The sequence below is a fragment of the Colias croceus genome, chromosome 17 (genome assembly GCF_905220415.1).
Source record: "Colias croceus chromosome 17, ilColCroc2.1".
Lineage (NCBI taxonomy): Eukaryota > Metazoa > Arthropoda > Insecta > Lepidoptera > Pieridae > Colias > Colias croceus.
This window is the reverse complement of record NC_059553.1, coordinates 3,051,247-3,069,522: the sequence shown is the minus strand read 5'-3', so window position 1 is coordinate 3,069,522 and position 18,276 is coordinate 3,051,247. Positions and strand designations below refer to the sequence as shown.

General features: G+C 33.7%; 5 protein-coding genes across 5 annotated transcripts in view; 1 reads left to right on the top strand and 4 right to left on the bottom strand.

The window, feature by feature from the left end:
• LOC123698909 overlaps positions 1 to 18,276 on the bottom strand; it is a 194,707-nt gene that overhangs the window by 162,167 nt on the left and 14,264 nt on the right. The window lies entirely within an intron of this gene.
• LOC123698901 (probable beta-hexosaminidase fdl) lies at positions 766 to 2,661 on the bottom strand. Its single transcript, XM_045645723.1, has 2 exons — positions 2,522 to 2,661; positions 766 to 2,449 (listed from the first exon to the last, which is right to left on the bottom strand). Exons 1-2 carry the CDS (start codon positions 2,587 to 2,589, stop codon positions 766 to 768), a joined length of 1,752 nt encoding a protein of 583 aa, XP_045501679.1. The 5' UTR covers positions 2,590 to 2,661.
• Positions 5,174 to 9,729, bottom strand: LOC123698905 (proton-coupled amino acid transporter-like protein CG1139). The gene is made up of 8 exons (XM_045645727.1): positions 9,564 to 9,729; positions 7,450 to 7,603; positions 7,042 to 7,192; positions 6,847 to 6,968; positions 6,666 to 6,750; positions 6,292 to 6,403; positions 5,577 to 5,725; positions 5,174 to 5,367 (listed from the first exon to the last, which is right to left on the bottom strand). Exons 3-8 carry the CDS (start codon positions 7,183 to 7,185, stop codon positions 5,191 to 5,193), a joined length of 789 nt encoding a protein of 262 aa, XP_045501683.1. The 5' UTR covers positions 7,186 to 7,192; positions 7,450 to 7,603; positions 9,564 to 9,729; the 3' UTR covers positions 5,174 to 5,190.
• Positions 11,265 to 15,898, top strand: LOC123698904 (phosphorylated adapter RNA export protein). Its single transcript, XM_045645726.1, has 6 exons — positions 11,265 to 11,446; positions 11,662 to 11,916; positions 12,117 to 12,474; positions 12,756 to 12,847; positions 13,315 to 13,501; positions 13,887 to 15,898. Exons 1-6 carry the CDS (start codon positions 11,384 to 11,386, stop codon positions 14,141 to 14,143), a joined length of 1,212 nt encoding a protein of 403 aa, XP_045501682.1. The 5' UTR covers positions 11,265 to 11,383; the 3' UTR covers positions 14,144 to 15,898.
• LOC123698912 (centromere protein X-like) lies at positions 17,148 to 18,071 on the bottom strand. The gene is made up of 3 exons (XM_045645735.1): positions 17,841 to 18,071; positions 17,570 to 17,764; positions 17,148 to 17,355 (listed from the first exon to the last, which is right to left on the bottom strand). Exons 1-3 carry the CDS (start codon positions 17,922 to 17,924, stop codon positions 17,338 to 17,340), a joined length of 297 nt encoding a protein of 98 aa, XP_045501691.1. The 5' UTR covers positions 17,925 to 18,071; the 3' UTR covers positions 17,148 to 17,337.

Sequence of the window (18,276 nt, the reverse complement as noted above, 5' to 3'; positions counted from 1 at the left end):
TCACAGAGTTCAGACATTATTATGACTGGGAGTTTGTTGGAACTCACTAATCTCAGAAAGGATTGGTTCGTGGAATTGAATTCATATAAAATTTGAATAGTCCATTTAATGAATTCGATATTTTAGTTTTATGGCATTCGAATGCTTAGATAACATATAGATAGATAAATAGAAAATTTAAACTTAAATTTACATATTATTAAAATGTATAATTAAATATTACACATTAAAAATTATATACTACACCTAAATTATGTAATAGAACATAAGAAGTCTTCCAATTTCCAAAATGCTAGGATAGCCCGGTAAAACACAGAGAAGAAGCAAGATATACATTATGAATCTTAAATTCAGCTAGGTATTTACAATGAATGTTAACAAATGCCAGTGTTTGCTTGAAAACAAGTCGGTAAGTCATAAACAATGTCTATTATTTGGGCTATAGATTTAAGCTATCGACAGCGAGGTGAATTCCTCATGTACCTAGTACTTAAATTTCCCAAAAAATAGATTTACTCAAATATTGTAGCGATTGCAAGTTACCTATATCGTTATTTTCTATATCAACCAGTCATGCATCATACTTTCGCTCGTAATGAACATTGGCCAAACCGTCGTGATCTAATAAAAACATACCTAGATGAATTAGCAAAATTGCCCTGAAAAGGATGAATAAATAAATAAATAATAATTTTTATTTTTAATGATGATAATGACTTTTTATTTAATACCTAAATAAACCGTCATTCTATACATGTTTTTTGGTTAGCATGTATATGGGTTATGTGTGCACCAAGTCGACCACAAAGGCGAAACTTGTATCCCACGTGACTTAAGCCGTGAACGATGGATGTCTAACCGGGCATATACTGGTCGAGTCGCACCTTCAGCTCGATCTGACCATAGCCTTTCAGCCAGAGCAGCTGCTCGTGGCCAAATTCTTGGATCAAGCGCGCAAGCACTTAAAGTTGATGTCCATATGGTTGCTTCGCCTCCCTCTAAACATTTAATAGATTTTCTACTCCAAGGTCTATGTTCGTATACTCTTTGCCATGAGTTGTATATTGTACCCCCAGTTTCTTCATACCAAGAACCGTAGCCACTATTTAAATCCCAAGCATCTTCGTGGGATATCACAGTTCGTATTCCGCTAACATATTTTTGCGTCCATGTTACATCGCGAGCCTGCAATCCTATTTTATGCACATAATCTTTCAAATCAAGTTTAATACGTTTGCTCATTTCACTTGCCCAGAAGATAATTAAATCTGGTAACTTTCCCATCGCTGATTCTAAACGATGTAATGCGTTTTGAGTAAATATCAACCACAGATCAATTGGATCGGAAGTGTTAAACTGTTCAACCCAACAGCGTTGTGAGACATCGTCGTTACCCATATGAAAGATATCATCTGTTCCCGTAAGTTGAGTGATTTCAGCATACAAACGCTCTATAATTTCATAAACTTCAACACTACGCGGGTTTAATTGTCCGCAAGGAGGTTCATTACAATATTCATACCAAGGATGTGAGTCCAAACAGTGGATCATGTTATTGACACGTTTGTGTAAGCTCCAAACCCAAGCATTTCCCACATGAGCTGGTAGATCTACCTCCAATAAAACACGTATTCCTCGAAGTCTTGCATGACGTGATACAGTTCGTACGTCGTCACTGGTATATACTGCTCCGGGGCCATAACTTCCGTACTCGGCTAAATGTGGAATACTTTCCAACTGTAGTGGAAATGATTGAGAGTCAGTTACATGCCAGTGAAACGTGTTTAACTTATTAGCGGCCATTCCATCAATAGTCCTTATAACGTCATTTAGTGGAAAGAAATTACGAGCGGTATCCAACATCAGTCCTCGATATTTGAAACGTGGCGCATCATCAACACTGGCCGCTTCTAACATAACAAGCGATCCTGCATACTTATCTAACCAGATAAGCTGCGATATTGTTTCAAAGGCATGACGTGTACCGCAAAATGAATTGGAAAAAATGTCTATTATAAGAGATCTCTTTGTACCATTTTTCGGTCGTAATTTAAATCGATAACTTTCATCTGTATTAAGACGAAGCCTCGGATCTAAAGAGCCGCTTTCATTGATGGCGACTCTGACAGAAACGGCTCTCCAATCCTCGTATGCGCGTGTTTGATTTTCCAATCTACGTAAAACATCTCTAAATATTTCAAAAGCTTCACGTACGTGTTCCCGTACTGATCTGGATGGAAACGATATTATTTGGAGGTGAAATAAATCAGCACGGACAGGCACAGCTGTTGCGGATAAGCTAACACGGCCAGTTGGCTGCGGCCAGAGCATCATGGAGCCACATAGCATGTTACATGTTATTAGGGTCTGTAGTTTTCCTGACAGAGTTGCTTTCGATGGTACACATCTATCGTTAATGCAATCCCAAGTCCAAAGCGGTAACTTATCTCTGAAATGAAACAAATTAATTGGTGGATTGATAATAATAATACTAGCTATACGCCGAAATCATGGAACTCACGCAGAAAATCCAGCAAATTGAAATGTTATAAGAAAGAGTAGAAGCAATTTTTTGTTTGGGATTTCCATATCGTATCCTTATCGTACCATACACTATAGAGGAATTAATTTATTACAATAAAACTAAATATAATTCTTTATAGTTAATTTTCATGAAATATAACAGATATTCACTTTAACAATTTTGTTTTCACTTCTTGTAGATAAAAGTTTCGCAATATGCTTCATTTTAAGACGTTTGGATGTTATGACAAAAACCAGTGTCAATGTTATGTTTGTAAAGTCTCTGGTAAAGATTCCAGGAGAATAGTCGACCTCGACGAATATTCATATTTTGTTTAAACTCAATTCTGATGAATGAAGGATTTTTTAGGATGATGATGACAGTTTACTCAATTAGACTAGAGTTGTATAATCAACTATCGGTGAAAAAAAAAAAAACATAGGTACTAGGTAGTTAATAACTTTATATTCTTTGAACTTCTAATATGTACCCTATTTACTGTAATACCTTCTAATCTACAAGAATAGGTAGCGCAATTTTATTCGTACTCCGTAGGTAATTTTATGAACATATTCAGTACCTGGAAATATTGAATCTTAACGAGGTCCAGGATAGTGTTAAAAAAGAAGACAATATTTTACCCAATAGACATTTATTTTAACTATAGTCCTTTCCACCTAAGATGATTTCTGTGACACATCGATTTTTGACACGTGTAGAGATGTCTTTATTGAAATCGTATCAATTGTTTCCGATAATCGATAATATTTTATATGGAAATGAAATCGATTTGAATAAAGTACCAAAATTAGTTTTTTCGGCATTTCGCCAACAATTAACTAAGGAAACTTAGCAAACAACAGCAAAAAAAGTCAACAATAACAATTAGTAACAATAACAGAATACCACGTAAAATATCAATATAAAAATGCAACTTGTATACAAGGCTGACGCACTCGTACAGACGATTGACTCGATTGACAAACGATCACAAGATGGGCGCCGATTATATGTTTTCCAACTCTATGATTTTTCAACGATCCATTTCATGTACACGAATTGCGTAGGTATTATATTTTTGTGTTATTTTATTTTATTTTTCATTATAATAAACTAAACAATACTGTTTTTGATTTATAAGCTTAAGATGTTTCATTTTTATATTTTTGGTATTAATGCCGCCATAAAATAAAAATACTATGCACTAAAATTATTTTGGCGTTTTAAACATAAAATACGTAATTCGGAACACGACGAAGTGTCACAGGAATCATCCTACGTGAAAAGGACTATAATAATACAAAGAGCAAAGAAAATAGTTTAATAAAATTCAGGATTATTAATCGCGTGCAATGATAGCACTCTCACATAAATAAGATAACTGCACAAAATGACACCGCATACAAACGAAATGCATCCGAAAGTTACTATGATAAGGTCTTTAATTAGATACACTTTGTGTTTTCCATATTGGTCTGGATAAAAGAGACAAAGCTCCATAAGCGCGGGAAAAACAATCGCCAGCATTGTAGTGCAGAGGTTCCCAACAAACGCAACAAACGCCCCTTGGATTGGAATCATATAGCAAACGAAAACTGAAAAAAATAGAAAATATAGCAGGAAGAAGGAATATAACATAATATGATTATGCTCAATAATCGTAGCTAATGTAAATTAACAGCAGACAAGTAGGTACTTAGGTACTTAGTACTATATCGCTAATCGCTATAAATTTCATCAATAAAGTCAAAATGTGATCGTTCCTGTGAAAGCTTTCACACTGGCATTTGGAAATAGTGGAAATTATGCGTATTAAGGTGACTAGTAGAGCTAAACACGAGTTTGGTGCTAAATTATAATGCTTTAAAGTATTTGATTAACTGCAATAAAAAATCTCAGATAAATATATGATATTCTTTAGGAGATATACTAGCTAGATAGTGTGTTGAAAACACAATACAACTAATTTTACTCGATAGAAAAAAATCACAAAATCACTCTAAAAAAATATTTTGACTAAACTACATGCAATCATTCTGTTTTTTCGGCAAATAATTCTACAAGCAACATACGAAGATAATACTGTGTTATTTTATTAGTCCAATCAATAGATTTCGTGTAAATCGCAAATTCTTATTCCCAAACCAAAAACGTACGCATGTGTGCGTGAACGCCTGTGTACTGACACTACCGGCTGAGGCCTGTTCGAAATGATGCGCCCCGCTTAATACGCATAATTTCTAGCTACTACCTGGATTTATGTCACAAATAAACAATATTTGATGTTTTATTTTTATATTGTGTATTATTTTGTGCTCACACGACATTAAGACGAAGCATGGTCTCGCAGTAGTCTCAATAGTTTTCAATGTTTCTTCTGAAGGTTCCTCCGAAGGATGCCAGTTCTTTACCACCTCGACAATCATCTGTGTCGCTGGGTAGCATTGAATGGGATACGCAAATGCAACTGCCACCATGTACAGTCCTATTGCCGCTATTGCTGAACTGAAATTAATCAGAGCCTTTAGATGGGCAAATTATTTTTTAAAGTATGGCTTAACGCTAACAAACTGTATTATGTCATAGGTATAGTGTATTTTAAAATAATTTAAAGTCAAACCAAATTCAAAACAATGATAAATAACGCAGAACGTATCAATCCCATACTAATCGTCAAACGGCAGAGATCGTAGCACATTCTCCTCCATAGTGCCAAACGACCAGTATCCCAACACCCCGAACACAGTTGTAAATATCGTTGGCAACAGCATGCCTATAGTAACCATACCGTACGGTTTTGTTAGAACCCTTGGGTCCTTCAGAGCTTTATCCAGGGATAATACCTATAAATAGAATTATGTATCATGTTTTAAAGGTGACATTAACACTATTAATTTAAACGAGCAGTATCAGGTTAAAATTTTGAAATTGTTTTATATCTTACCATCTCACCAATCTCACTCACCTACCAACGTCGCTATTTTTTCGACGGGTATTCAAGTATTTCGGAAGTATTTTTTGAAAGAAACAATGAATAAACTGTAAAGCTTACCACAGCAACGGCAGATAAATTGAATAAACACGTTCCGATGACAAAAAACAGCGCCAACGGATCCGTTGATGCTAAAACGTAATGTCCATGGGGTGCCAAGAAGATGTGGTAGATTATCAACACTAGACCAGCCATGTTCAGATAATTGCCTGAAATATGCACAATGCACGTGTTTAATCTATACTAATATCATAAAGCTGAAGAGTTTGTTTGTTTGAACGCACTAATCTCGGGATCTACTGGTCCGATTTGAAAAATTCTTTGGGTGGTAGATAGCCCATTTATTGAAGAAGGTTATAGGCTGTATTTCATCACGCTACGGGCAACAGGAGTGGAGCCACGGGGAAGAAACCGCATGGAGCAGCTAAGTGGTAATTAATAATTAATATAGGTACCTAATGTTCGTGTAACTCGATCGATGTAGAGTCCAGCTAGAGCGAAGTAGCCAAGTAGGTAAGCAGTTTCTAACTTCTCTATTGTAAATTTTTCTTAAAAGTCAGATTTTCCTACTTCGGTGTAACGCCCAAGCTAACATTATTATTTTATTGTCATATTATTAGAATTTTTTCAATCAATTTCAATATTTAAAATCAATTTTCAGCTCATAATTTTTGTTAGCGCTCGCCGCTCAATTAGATTTCACAATAACGTAAAATTCGCTTTATGAATCATATACATATTATATTATAGCTAATGTAATATAATAAAATTTTACCATACATAGATATATAGCTGACGACCGACAACGTCTTCATAAAATATTCGAGGAGTAAATACGGTATTAGTAGAGCTAATATTGCGGGTTTTGAGTTTGGCCAATCCATTATCTGAGAACATTAATAAATTAAGATTGAATACATAAAAAAGGGAAAATAAGAAGAGTGTAAAAAAATGTACCTATATGAAAAATTATTTGCACAAAATTATAAGAGGAACCAAAAATTTTCTACTGTATGGCGCTGGTTTTATATCGTTATAGGAAGTCGTATGCATCGTTGTCTATTATATTGCGTCTAAAATCAAAATAGGTACAGCTTATGGTACATCTACATAAATACCTAACACGTACATAAATGTATCTTTACTCACATCCCTCAAACTATCCGTCGTGAATATCACGAACACTGTACAAATTCCTAATTGGCTAAGTAACATAAACACTGCTATTATCATTCTGTAAACAACATGTTTCATAATTTCCTGAACTGTGGAACAATTTAAGAATTATATTTTTAATAATTTAGTAAAATTGTCAATATAGATCACTCACGGTCCACGACGACCAATGCCATGGCAAATCCAAGGGCCGTGCAAGAGAGCTATTCGAAAACCATATCTGTATGAAATATATGGGATTTTTAATCGACGGCTGATTTCATTTAAACAGCGAAGCTGAAAAAAATTGTATCAACATGGACTTTTCGAATTTACTGTTATTTTTGTCTGAATATATTTAAAAACTTACCAAAGTCAAGTGCATGTGTATAATAAGAATTCCCAAAGATGAGCTCATGATGGGGCCAAGTATTATGCCAGCTTGGCTGACGGCCAATGGTAGACCCAAAACCCCAGCACCCCATGTTGTTCGCATAAGGTTGAAATAAGCCATCCATGGTCTGAATAAAACAAACTATGTAGTTTAATAATTAATATCATTAGTAGGCTAAGTCATGGAAAGATGCTGCTGTTGTTCTTTATTCGAGTGATAAGCACTTATAGTTTTCTCGAGTCCTAGTCGAAAATTTCGATCGAACTGAACTTTCCAACAAATATTTTTTTAGTGCGTGGAACATCTCAATCTCATGGGAACAGAGATCATAAATTGAAGTTAGGTAAGTGAAATATAAAACCGACTACTGTTTCGAAAATTTACGTGCTTTATAGGTGATTTTGGTACTCTGTGTTCTCTGGGATCGTAATCGTCGTCTGGTGGTGCTTCGCTGGGTAGACGGGTAAAACGAACATCTATAATTGATTCGCGATTATGTGGTCGTAATGAAGTTTTACTCACAGCTTCGAATGCTGCCCTGAAAATGGTGCCAATTAATAAAAGACCGTTTAAAATCGTTTGATTTACTAACGATGAATAGATAGATGGATAAGATTAGAACCGGTAGAAGATATAGAGATAGAAGAAGAAATACAAGTTATTTTACTATATCATCACCGCCGTATTGGTAGATAACTGTGCGGGGAACGGAGGCCAGTATTTTCGTGGTAACGGGCCTCTGTTGCCCTCATTCTAAATAATATGAACTATGTGAAAAACAAACAGCATTATAAAATTCAAATTCATGTATTAATTACTCCAACACGTATATTTGATGTTTTCTATTTCAAAAGTATTGCGCAAAAGTATTAACATTGTTCGCCAATCGCCAGGCATGCAATCGTATAGACCGTATGGTAGTATAGGCAATGATATTTTATGTATAGATACATTATATACTCACAATATATCCAAAAAAAATGCTTCCTATGCAGTGTCAGGCACACACAAATACAAGTTTCATTTTACTTAATTTATTACATTGACAGACTGTATAAGAGAGATGGCTCTTAATAAAATGATATAAACAAAAAAGACAAAGATAGTTTGTCACTTCCGCGCAGGTGTAAGCAAAAGTCATAAGAATTCACCAATTAAATATAAATAAACAAATAGTTGCCATGGCAATTGGCATAGACTAACGACACAGAAGGTTCAATGTTATAGATGTTACGTTTCCTGCACACGTAAACAAATGTGACACTTTCATTTACTATTTAATTATTATTATGAAGTTGTATTAAAATGAAAAAAACTTTTTTGGAGATATAACTGTATTAAGCATTTATTACTAGCTGTGGTGTTCGTTTTCGGTCATCATCATTTCACCCGATGAGCACCCACTGCTGAGCATAGTCCTCCTTAAAGAACTACATACGGACCGATCTTATGCTATTCGTTTCAAGGCAGTTCCCGGAACCCGTACCAGGTCATCACTCCAACTTGTAGGATATAATAATAGTGGTGCCTAGATGAAAAAAAGTATGAAATAAAAGAAAGGATGAAGTATAAGCCTTTTTTATCTAAGACACAAATAAAATTTATGTTCAATAGCTATTTACAGAAAAGCAAATAGCATTTTTCGTCAGTAGCGATAATCTTTTCTTTAATGTATACGTATATTCAACATCATTTTTGCAAACAAACATTTTTGCCATCACGATTTCAATGTATACATATAATAAATAGATATATTTGTTAATTACATGCACTGTGTGGATTTAAATATAAAAATAAGTAATCAAGTATTTACCCAAATCGAAATTAATAAAATAACCGTTCTATTTTCAATAATCGTATCTACATAATAATCTTTGAACACAGTGTGCGCTAGCTTTGTCACACTAGTGATTGAAGCAATGTTTTATCCCTTTCATTATTTCAATACAAGTGTCAAGCAAGTGTCATTCATTAATAATTGCAAATTGTTATTTTTGCTCTAAAATTATAATATTTTAATACATTTACCTGTGATATGATATTCCTCTATCTTTCTTTATTTTACTATCGTAATTTGTGCACTTTCTGAACACACAAGAAGGCATTATTGATAATTTTAACGTTTATAACAGCATGTGCGTTCGCTGTCACAAGTCACAATCTGACTGATTCCACTGGTCCCAATTAGGACCAATTCACGGTTTACGTTTTGGTGCGTTGATAACGTATCTACCTCTTGTTTCTATATATAATATCATTGAGTATAGGTATATAGTATATAAATGTTATAGCAAGTTTTCTAGGTACTTATTTATTAGTTTGTGAGCTATTATACTACCTATAAGCACAGTAAAACGTGCTGTGTGTTTTTTGATGCGTTTGTTGATGAAATGTGAGTGAGCCGTTACTAGAACGATATATAGGGAGTTGCGCTACTGTTCGTATGTGTTTAACTAAAATGCTGTAAGTGATAGAAAAATTATTTAAAATCCACTTACATAAATATTTTATATATTTCCAATTCAGCTTCAATCTAAGTTATGTTATGTGATAGTAATTATTGGTTTCACCCTCAGAAAAGTACCGAAATGAATTAAAAATCTTTGTTTGTAAGGAAACCATCAAATTGTAGAAGTCAGAATGGACGTACCTATAGAGTAATATTTATTCTGTGCGTATAAACTATAAACTAGAGTTTCAAAAATACTCTTTCGATTTTAATTTTCAATGGCTTTTGAACACTTATATAATATTATATCAGATTACTTATATCATACTAACTAGATAATAAATTCGAAAGTTTGCGAGGATGGATATTTGTTATTCTTTCACGTAAAAACAACTCAACCGATTACAATGAAACTTGGTACCTATCTTGGTATGTAGATAGATGACCCCGAATATGTTCTTACTGTTCTGAGACCCCGAATAAGACATGGCTTTTTATTCCGGAAATACCACAGGAACGGAAACTATGCGGGTTTCTTTGGAAACGCGGCGCGGGCGAAACCACGTGTGGAAATCTAGTAAGATATAATAATAAAATCATATACAAGACTGCATAATATGGTGCAATTACACTTTCGTGTGAATAGCGAGAGGCAATTAGCGAGGCGTCAGGCGACTAACGACTACGCATCTGCCTTATAATTCGTCGACCATTCGTGTTAGCGACGTCTTAACTGGTTTTTCCTTAGGTTTTTCAGACGTAATCAAAGGGAAGACGTATTTGTTAATAATTGTTCTCGTCCACACTCGTATGCAAATCTATCTATATACATATAATAAATCAGTAGAAGGGTCAATTCTGTACATTGAAAATATTGAAAAAATAAATAGCAGGAGGTGTTACTGGATCGATACCAAACCCAAATACCTATGTGATTAAAAAAAATTTTGTCTGTCTGTCTGTCTGTTTGTCTGTCTCTATGTTCAGGCATCACGCGAAAACTAACGGTTCGATTTCGATGAAACTTGGTATAATTATACCTTATTATCCTGGGCATAAAATAGGATACTTTTTATCCCGGAAAAAAGCGTAGAAAAAAATAAATCTTAATTTTTCCGCGCGGACGGAGTCGCGGGCGGAAGCTAGTGTTCGTACTTCGTAATATAAATGTTTGAGTTTGAGTTTGAATATATCGTTGAGTTGAATGTGTCAGCAAGATCAAACGTAATCAATACAAGTCAAACAGTCACATACACATATGCTTTGTGAATATTGCGTCTAATATTATCATCGATCACGAGGCGAATAGCGAACACGAATGTGAAAATAATAAGAATATTAAGTAAGAACATAAGAATATTTAGATACGATCATTAATTATTTTAGCTCCAAGAAAGTTTGAACATTCGTACCCAATAAATTATAAAATTAGTAAAGTGTTCGGTATTGTGTTCGGTGATCATTGTACCGAACATTTTAATATAAAAAGACGCTATATGATAGCGATAATTGGAAAAATAAACGCTGAATATTGGTCAATCGTGATCATGAATCTATTGTTTCTTTATAAAAAACAGTCATAGCAAAAAGAAACACTCCTTAAAATAAATTTATTTTATTTATCTGTTAATGTGTACTTTATTATCTGTTATCATATTTAAGCGTCTGGATCCGTGGGTTTTTATTGTTTTATATTTATCTGTGGTATATTTTGTCTATTGTTTAGAGTGACATTATGACATATGTCAAAATTAGCGACTAGCGAAAAGCGATTACAAAGATTCGTCTTTGTAATCGCTTTCTTGAAGTTTTACTAATAAATTACTTTCATGTGCTTTTACTACTATAACTGGAGAACATTTATTGATAATGATGTCAACTACAGAAGGAGAATTGGACGTTGAAGTAGCCCAAGAACTAGAAGATGGCGAGGTTAAACATTTTTTCATTACTTTTTGTGCAATAAAAATAATTAGATTGTTGATTTTAATTCAAATATATCTCTAATAATGAGAAGGTTTTTCGATATATTTACTTACTACTAGGTACTGTGGTTAATTTACATCGTTTTACTAATATCTAGAATTGATAACTCGAGAGGGCTTAGTGCGTAAATAGCGTAAAGCATCATCTATTTGTGTTTTCAGTTGGAGGATTCAGATGTGGAAGAAGGCACTTATATTCCTTTGGAGCGTCCAGAAGTGTTCAACCCGCCTTCTTTAGTAAATATGCAGATTCAGGACGAGCAAAGCGATGAGGCTTCGCTCGAATCGTCGGGCTCTGAGTCGGACGATGAACCGAGGCGTCGGGCGAAACGCACTAAATTGAGACCACGACGCCCACAGCCACAAGCCCAATCAGGGCGCAATAACAAATACAATATATGGTGCCAAGCTTTGCAGGTATTAAACCCAACTCATTTTAAATATTTTTGCCAAAAGTGAGAATAATGCACTTGTCTTGTAAAAATCTAAATTATGTTTTGTTTACTAAATAATTATTGTTTGCACTTCAAAAGTTGTTAATTTCGTATTGAATCTAATAAAATATGGACTTTTCCTTATGTTTTTGTTGCAAGCTTTAATTTTAATATAATTTCCAGGAAGACCTATTAACTGAAGACATGGTTACATGTGATGTATCAAAGAAAAGCAGATACGGCGTTGAGTCTTATGATTATACCATTAAGTATAGATTAGACGATAACTATATTTCTAAAAAAGTTTTTAGTAGTAATCATGAAAACCATCACGCCAATAAGAGTCACAATAAGAGGACATTCTCGGACAGATCCAATGTGAAGTTAAGGTTAGGGAAGCGGGTGAACAGCCACCAAGTTCCTGAAGAGAAACAGAATCCAAGATTACTGCCAGATCTAGTTTTTACAGCTGATGATCCTTTGGAAAGTATTGCCAGTGAAATAGCTGAAAAACTTGCTGAGGAGAAGAAGGATCTAATTGGTAAATATTTTATTTTTATTAGATATATTAGTATTTGTGTGATTTAGTTTATTGTGCTCCTGCTTCAACAATTTACGATAGTCATTAGTCAGTTTCCTGTTTAGTTTCAATCTTTTTTTTAAGATTGATAAAATACAGGACCTGTTTATTGTTGCACACACAAATAGTAACAAATAAAATGTGATTCTCTTTGAAAAAATTTGAAAAAATTTCAATTAGATTTGGTTTGAAAACGATTTAAAAAATTCATCCAATTAATAGACCCTTTATATTTTCTACAGCAAGGATTGTGGAGGTGCTGGGAGCAAGTAAGGCGATTGAAATTTATAAAGAAACACAAACAGTAGAAGCAGATGGTGGAATGCTTGTTATGGCGAGTGGATTTATCATATAATATTTATTACAATATTTTTATAAAATCTAAGTATTAATAAAAAGCCTTTGACTTTGGTATTTTTGTCTGCTGTATAGTTTTTTTTTACTTTGAATAGCATTTGATACTATGTATTTTAATTACAGTACTCCAAAAGTGATAATGCGCATAGAATTCTTCATCACAGTTTGGTAACTGTCATATTCCCAGAGCTTCCGAAGACAATATGTATATAGAGTGGTTAAATGCATTTTCTTCATGCATAATTTAGTAAAATTTGCTTAGGCAAATGAAATACATTTTGGAAATACGACAATTAGCGAAGATTTGCATGCGCATTATTAATTTTGGAGTACTGTAATGTCAATGTTTTATGCATTGTCTTCAATTTATTTTTTATGATAAACCTCAATTTATATATAAAGTTTACTAAACTTTTTCATAACATAAAAATTATTGCATTACAGAATGGTACCCGTCGCAGGACGTCTGGTGGTGTATACTTCTTCCTTTTGAAGAGAGATGATGAAGTATCACAAGCCATGGTGAACAAGATATTCAATGAGGATCGTAAGGAAACGGCGCGAAAAATTAAGAAGGGCCGCGTTAAGAGTCGCCAAAAGGTCATGGAACAGTTGAAACAAAGTCTTACAGGTAATTTATAAACTACAAAAAATTAAACATATAAATTCTGAATTATTTTGTGTTACCTGAAAAGACCTGATATTGATTTTGGGCTACATTATTAACCGCCACAACATACCTAACCCAAATATTCATAGTAGTATACATAGTCTATGACTGATCGCAGATAAATATATAGGAAAAAAAAGAGAACAAACAAGAAATAAAATTAATGTAAAAGATAGTTTATTTTTTGCATTACATACATATTTATGTATAGAGTAGAACCTGAATCTAAGTTTTTTTAAATATATTTATTACAGACTATCATAATATTGTTTTTATTCATACTCAATATAACTAATGTCACAAAATAATTTTATCCACAATATTTTCAAATGTTATTCTTTTTCAGACTCCGAACTGCCATCACTATTATCTCGAGGTGAAGCGACAGTGCAAACGGAGCACGGTTCTAACCCGCCACCCTCACCTGCGACCGACGCCCGCGAGTGCTCGAGCGACACTGACGAGCACTCGCCCGAACAGGAGCACCTCCCCTCCCCCGCGCGACCACAATCCCCCCTCCCCGATAGAACGAGACCACTACAAGAATATGAAGATGGAGACTACTTGGAGGTTATGTGTAATGATGAAATGGACTTCTTCTAAATTTTGGTGCTTTTTTTATATTGAACTAAATTATCCTTCGACTGTGTCTCGACAGAGTAGAGGCAATGAGTTGAATGACGAGTCCTATTAGGGAACAGATTGGTATGATTAGATACCAGTAATTAATGGGAAATGCTTGAGGTTCATTTCTAGAAATATGCATTTAACTCCAATGTTATTTGCTCATTTGTGCTCTACTCTGCTGATTTGTATAAATCCTCATTGATTGAGGTAATTATGCATTCATAAGTGCACCCAGGGCTGTGATTTAACTGCGGCCCAATTCCCTTAGATTGTTGTAATATAAATGTGCTTGTATAGTACTCGTCAATTTATATTGTTTTTCGTGAGACTGAAACGTTTGCATTTGTTATGTATTATGATAGACAGGGGTCTATATATATAAAACGTTGTTGAACTTCTCAGTTTTGTGTAGACTAGCAATATCAATCGCCGGGTACTTGAAATTTGGATGTCTCGAGAATATATTGAACTGTATATTGAAATTTTAAACATTGTCTGAGAGGAATGGATATCACGATTATTGAATGTTACTATATGATATTTATAATATAAAGATAACGCAATAATTCCAGTTGAATACATATGTAGTTTGGCCCGATATTTGTGTAGAAGTTAGCTCCAGTGCCTGCAGAGATGTGAAAAGTGCGATCTAATCGCGGCCGTACACGGACCGCTTCAAACAGTTGAGATCGACGGCTTGAAGCCGCGCGGTGAACTATAGACATTCATTCACTGCCGTACAAGGACTGTGTACAGCCGGTTTGTACCGACAGCTCGAGCAGTCAACGACCGACCGCTCGAGCCGTTCGTGTACGGCCGCTCTAATTGTAGTAAAAATAATTGCGACCTTCTTATATTAATACTATTACTGTATGGTATGTTGTAATACTAAATATACTATTTTTACTTTTATACTTAATGTTAAGTGTTCGATGTTTTTGTTACTTATACATAATTAAGGGCAAAAACTCATTGCATTATCTTGTTGCAGTCCTATTGATACTAATATAAAAAAAAAATTATCTTTTGTAGATTTCACGAAATTAAATCTTTTTTGATCTACGTTGAAAAAAGAAATACATACCATCATAAAATCAGGCCCAAATGTAATACTTATTCAATTAATGAAAAAATGAAACATAAGTTTTAAAGTTTTTCATTTTATCCTCAAATTATTGAGATAGATGTTCTGCTTACTTTTACTGACTAGGTATACAATTGCATAACTAAGATCTTTTGAAAGCTATAGATACACGCTCCAGAGAGGTAATACCTTGGTCAGGTAATTGCCTGACTCGTGTATGCGTGCGGGTTATGAGCAGCCATTGCCGTTTTATAATACATAATTGATGGAGTTTTATCTATCTATCCTCTTGATACGTCATTAGACGGGTTTCAATGTGGCTCTAAATTCTCATTCCTGTAACTAAAATGTTACAGTGAAAACTGTTAAAAATATTTTTATTCCAAGGTGCCTTCAGTTCTTGCTCTTAACATGCTTTAGTATAGCTTGTAAAGATTTAATTAATTGTTTGCACATTTATTATTTCATATTACAGCACAAATATTGAGTTGCTTTTTATTTATTCTTAGGTTACAGAAATTATTATTTAGCATGAGCATCGATATTTAAATGATTCCTAATGTTAAATTAAACTACAATAATTATTTTTATAGAAAAGACTAAATAAATCCTGTTCCAAGTGTATGCTGAAACAATAACTTGGTAGAAATTGTTACAGAAAAATAGCAGTATTCAATGTATATGATCTAAATAGTTCCCTTTAAAATTTTAAACTATAACCCCAAATCCAGAGTAGTATTGCAGTTTTGGCATAGTATAAAAAGAACAAGTAGGCCGACTCCCGGCGTTTAGGAGCGCACGGTACCTAAACCCGCAAGGCTTTCACTTGTCACGTTGATATCCTACTAATATTATAAAAGCGAAAGTTTGTATGTATGTATGGATGTTTGACTCTTTTACGTAAAAACTACTGAACCGATTACAATGAAATTTAGCACACATATAGAGGGTAACTTGGATTAACACATAGGATAGTGTTTATCCCGGAAATCCCACTGGAACGGGAACTATGCGGGTTTTCCTTTGCAAACGCGGGCGAAGTCGCGGGCGGAAATCTAGTTTTAAAAAATTGTAAAAACAAAAATCGACTGATCACAGCAATGGCGCAGCCCTCATGAGAAGGAACCGAGCGGCCTGTGTGCGTGCGTCAAGCTTGCGTTCGTACATGAGCGGGAGGCGTGACCAAGCGCTCCGCGTATATATAGAAACTGCGAGATGTACCTTTGTTAATTATAAAGATAACTTACTTGTTCTCTTTTTACTATGGTTTTGGGCATTATGATCTTTCATCCGCCTATAAATTTATTTTTATAACAGTAAATATAATTGAATTACCTTATTGTCACAATTAGTGATTCATGTAACACTTGGCTGTATTATAAAGCTGTAGATTGTAGACAATAAATATAGAAATTCACTTAATTTACTATTGGAATATATATTTTTTCACTGGGTCTCTTATGCATATTGTTGATGATTGAATATATTCTGTAAACTGCAATTGTTCACAAAATTTTAAAATGGTGAACATAATGCTGGTCTATTGCATATATTATTTAGCTTATTAAAGTTCTGTTTTCATTTTATTCAAATCACCATTGACATTTTATGGAGCATCATGTAAAATTATCTAAATAATGTAGTTGAAAATGGAAAATGTCTATGCATGGTCCTGTTTTCTACCATGCCCATGGTAATACAATGTTGGAAGAACTTGTCAAAATGTTATATTTTATACAAGTATCTTAAGTTTGTGTGTAGTTTAATGTACAGTCTGTTATTATTAGGGAAACATATTTGTATAATAAAGTTTTGTAGAAAATGTTTTGTTGTTTCATTTTAAGCTGTCCTCAGAGTATAAAAGGAAAATTAAAAACCTTTTGAATTCAGAATATTTTATTGCTTATTATCTAATTTTTATCATATTATCATAAAAAAATAATTCCATACATTACAAAATATATTTTTAAAAATAAAACAGGTACAAAATCACATCTTACATTAGCTGACTGTGTAAGTGTGTAGTCAGGTGTGTAGCATTCCAATCTTCAAATTAACACTACGGGTCAAGATGTGAAGAAAAAGCTCATGGAAAATCTAACATCTACGAGAAAAATAAGGATAGTTAGTAAATTATGAGAAATCTCACTATTATTATTTTTTAATATTAATACGATGTGTGTATCACACAGTCCATTATATAAAGAATAAAGTATATCACAACTTATTTTTTTGACGAGACTTCAAAAGCCCCCAATGCAAAATGAGAAGAAAACGTATATTAAAATTTAAAATCTGTTTTAATTTTTCTTACGAACCAATTGCGGTAGACACTTTTCAACGTGTTCAATGTCGACTCTGTCGCAGCTCTCCTTAAGCGCTTGGCTGGAAGCCCTCAAGCAAGTTTCCGTAACGAGACACTTCGCCACTTCAACTACAAGTGTTAATGCATCGTTACCGAGTTTTGTTTTATTGTCTTGGAATGATCCATGAAGAAGCTCTTTAATAATTTCCTATAAAAAGATTAAAGTGGTGAATTGAAATATTTAATAAATATCCAAAGATTTACCATAGTGTATTTATATGTACTTGTTTTATATTATTCTTAACATTTGATGAAATGGACGCCGGATCAATATTTTCTTCCTTGTTCTCATTGCTGTAACGAGCCATAGCTGGATAACAGTTAATTCTGTTTATACCAAGTGAATGAGTGGATTTCAATAGGTTTCTTATACGATATTTACTTATTTTATTGTCTAAACTAATGATAATTATTACTAAAACAACGGCGAATTTCAAAATACGACAGCCGCGTTAATAAACATTAAACATATACAAATCAACAAATGTCATGTGTCATTAGTCATGTCAACACCTTGGTCAACACCAAGATCACGTCAGAAATTGCACAGACTAAAAAAACAAACCGAAGATATATTAGGTATTCATTAAACAAGTTTCGTTACTAACTACTTACCTATAATATTCTATGCACTTACTACTCTCGACCTTACACGATCTC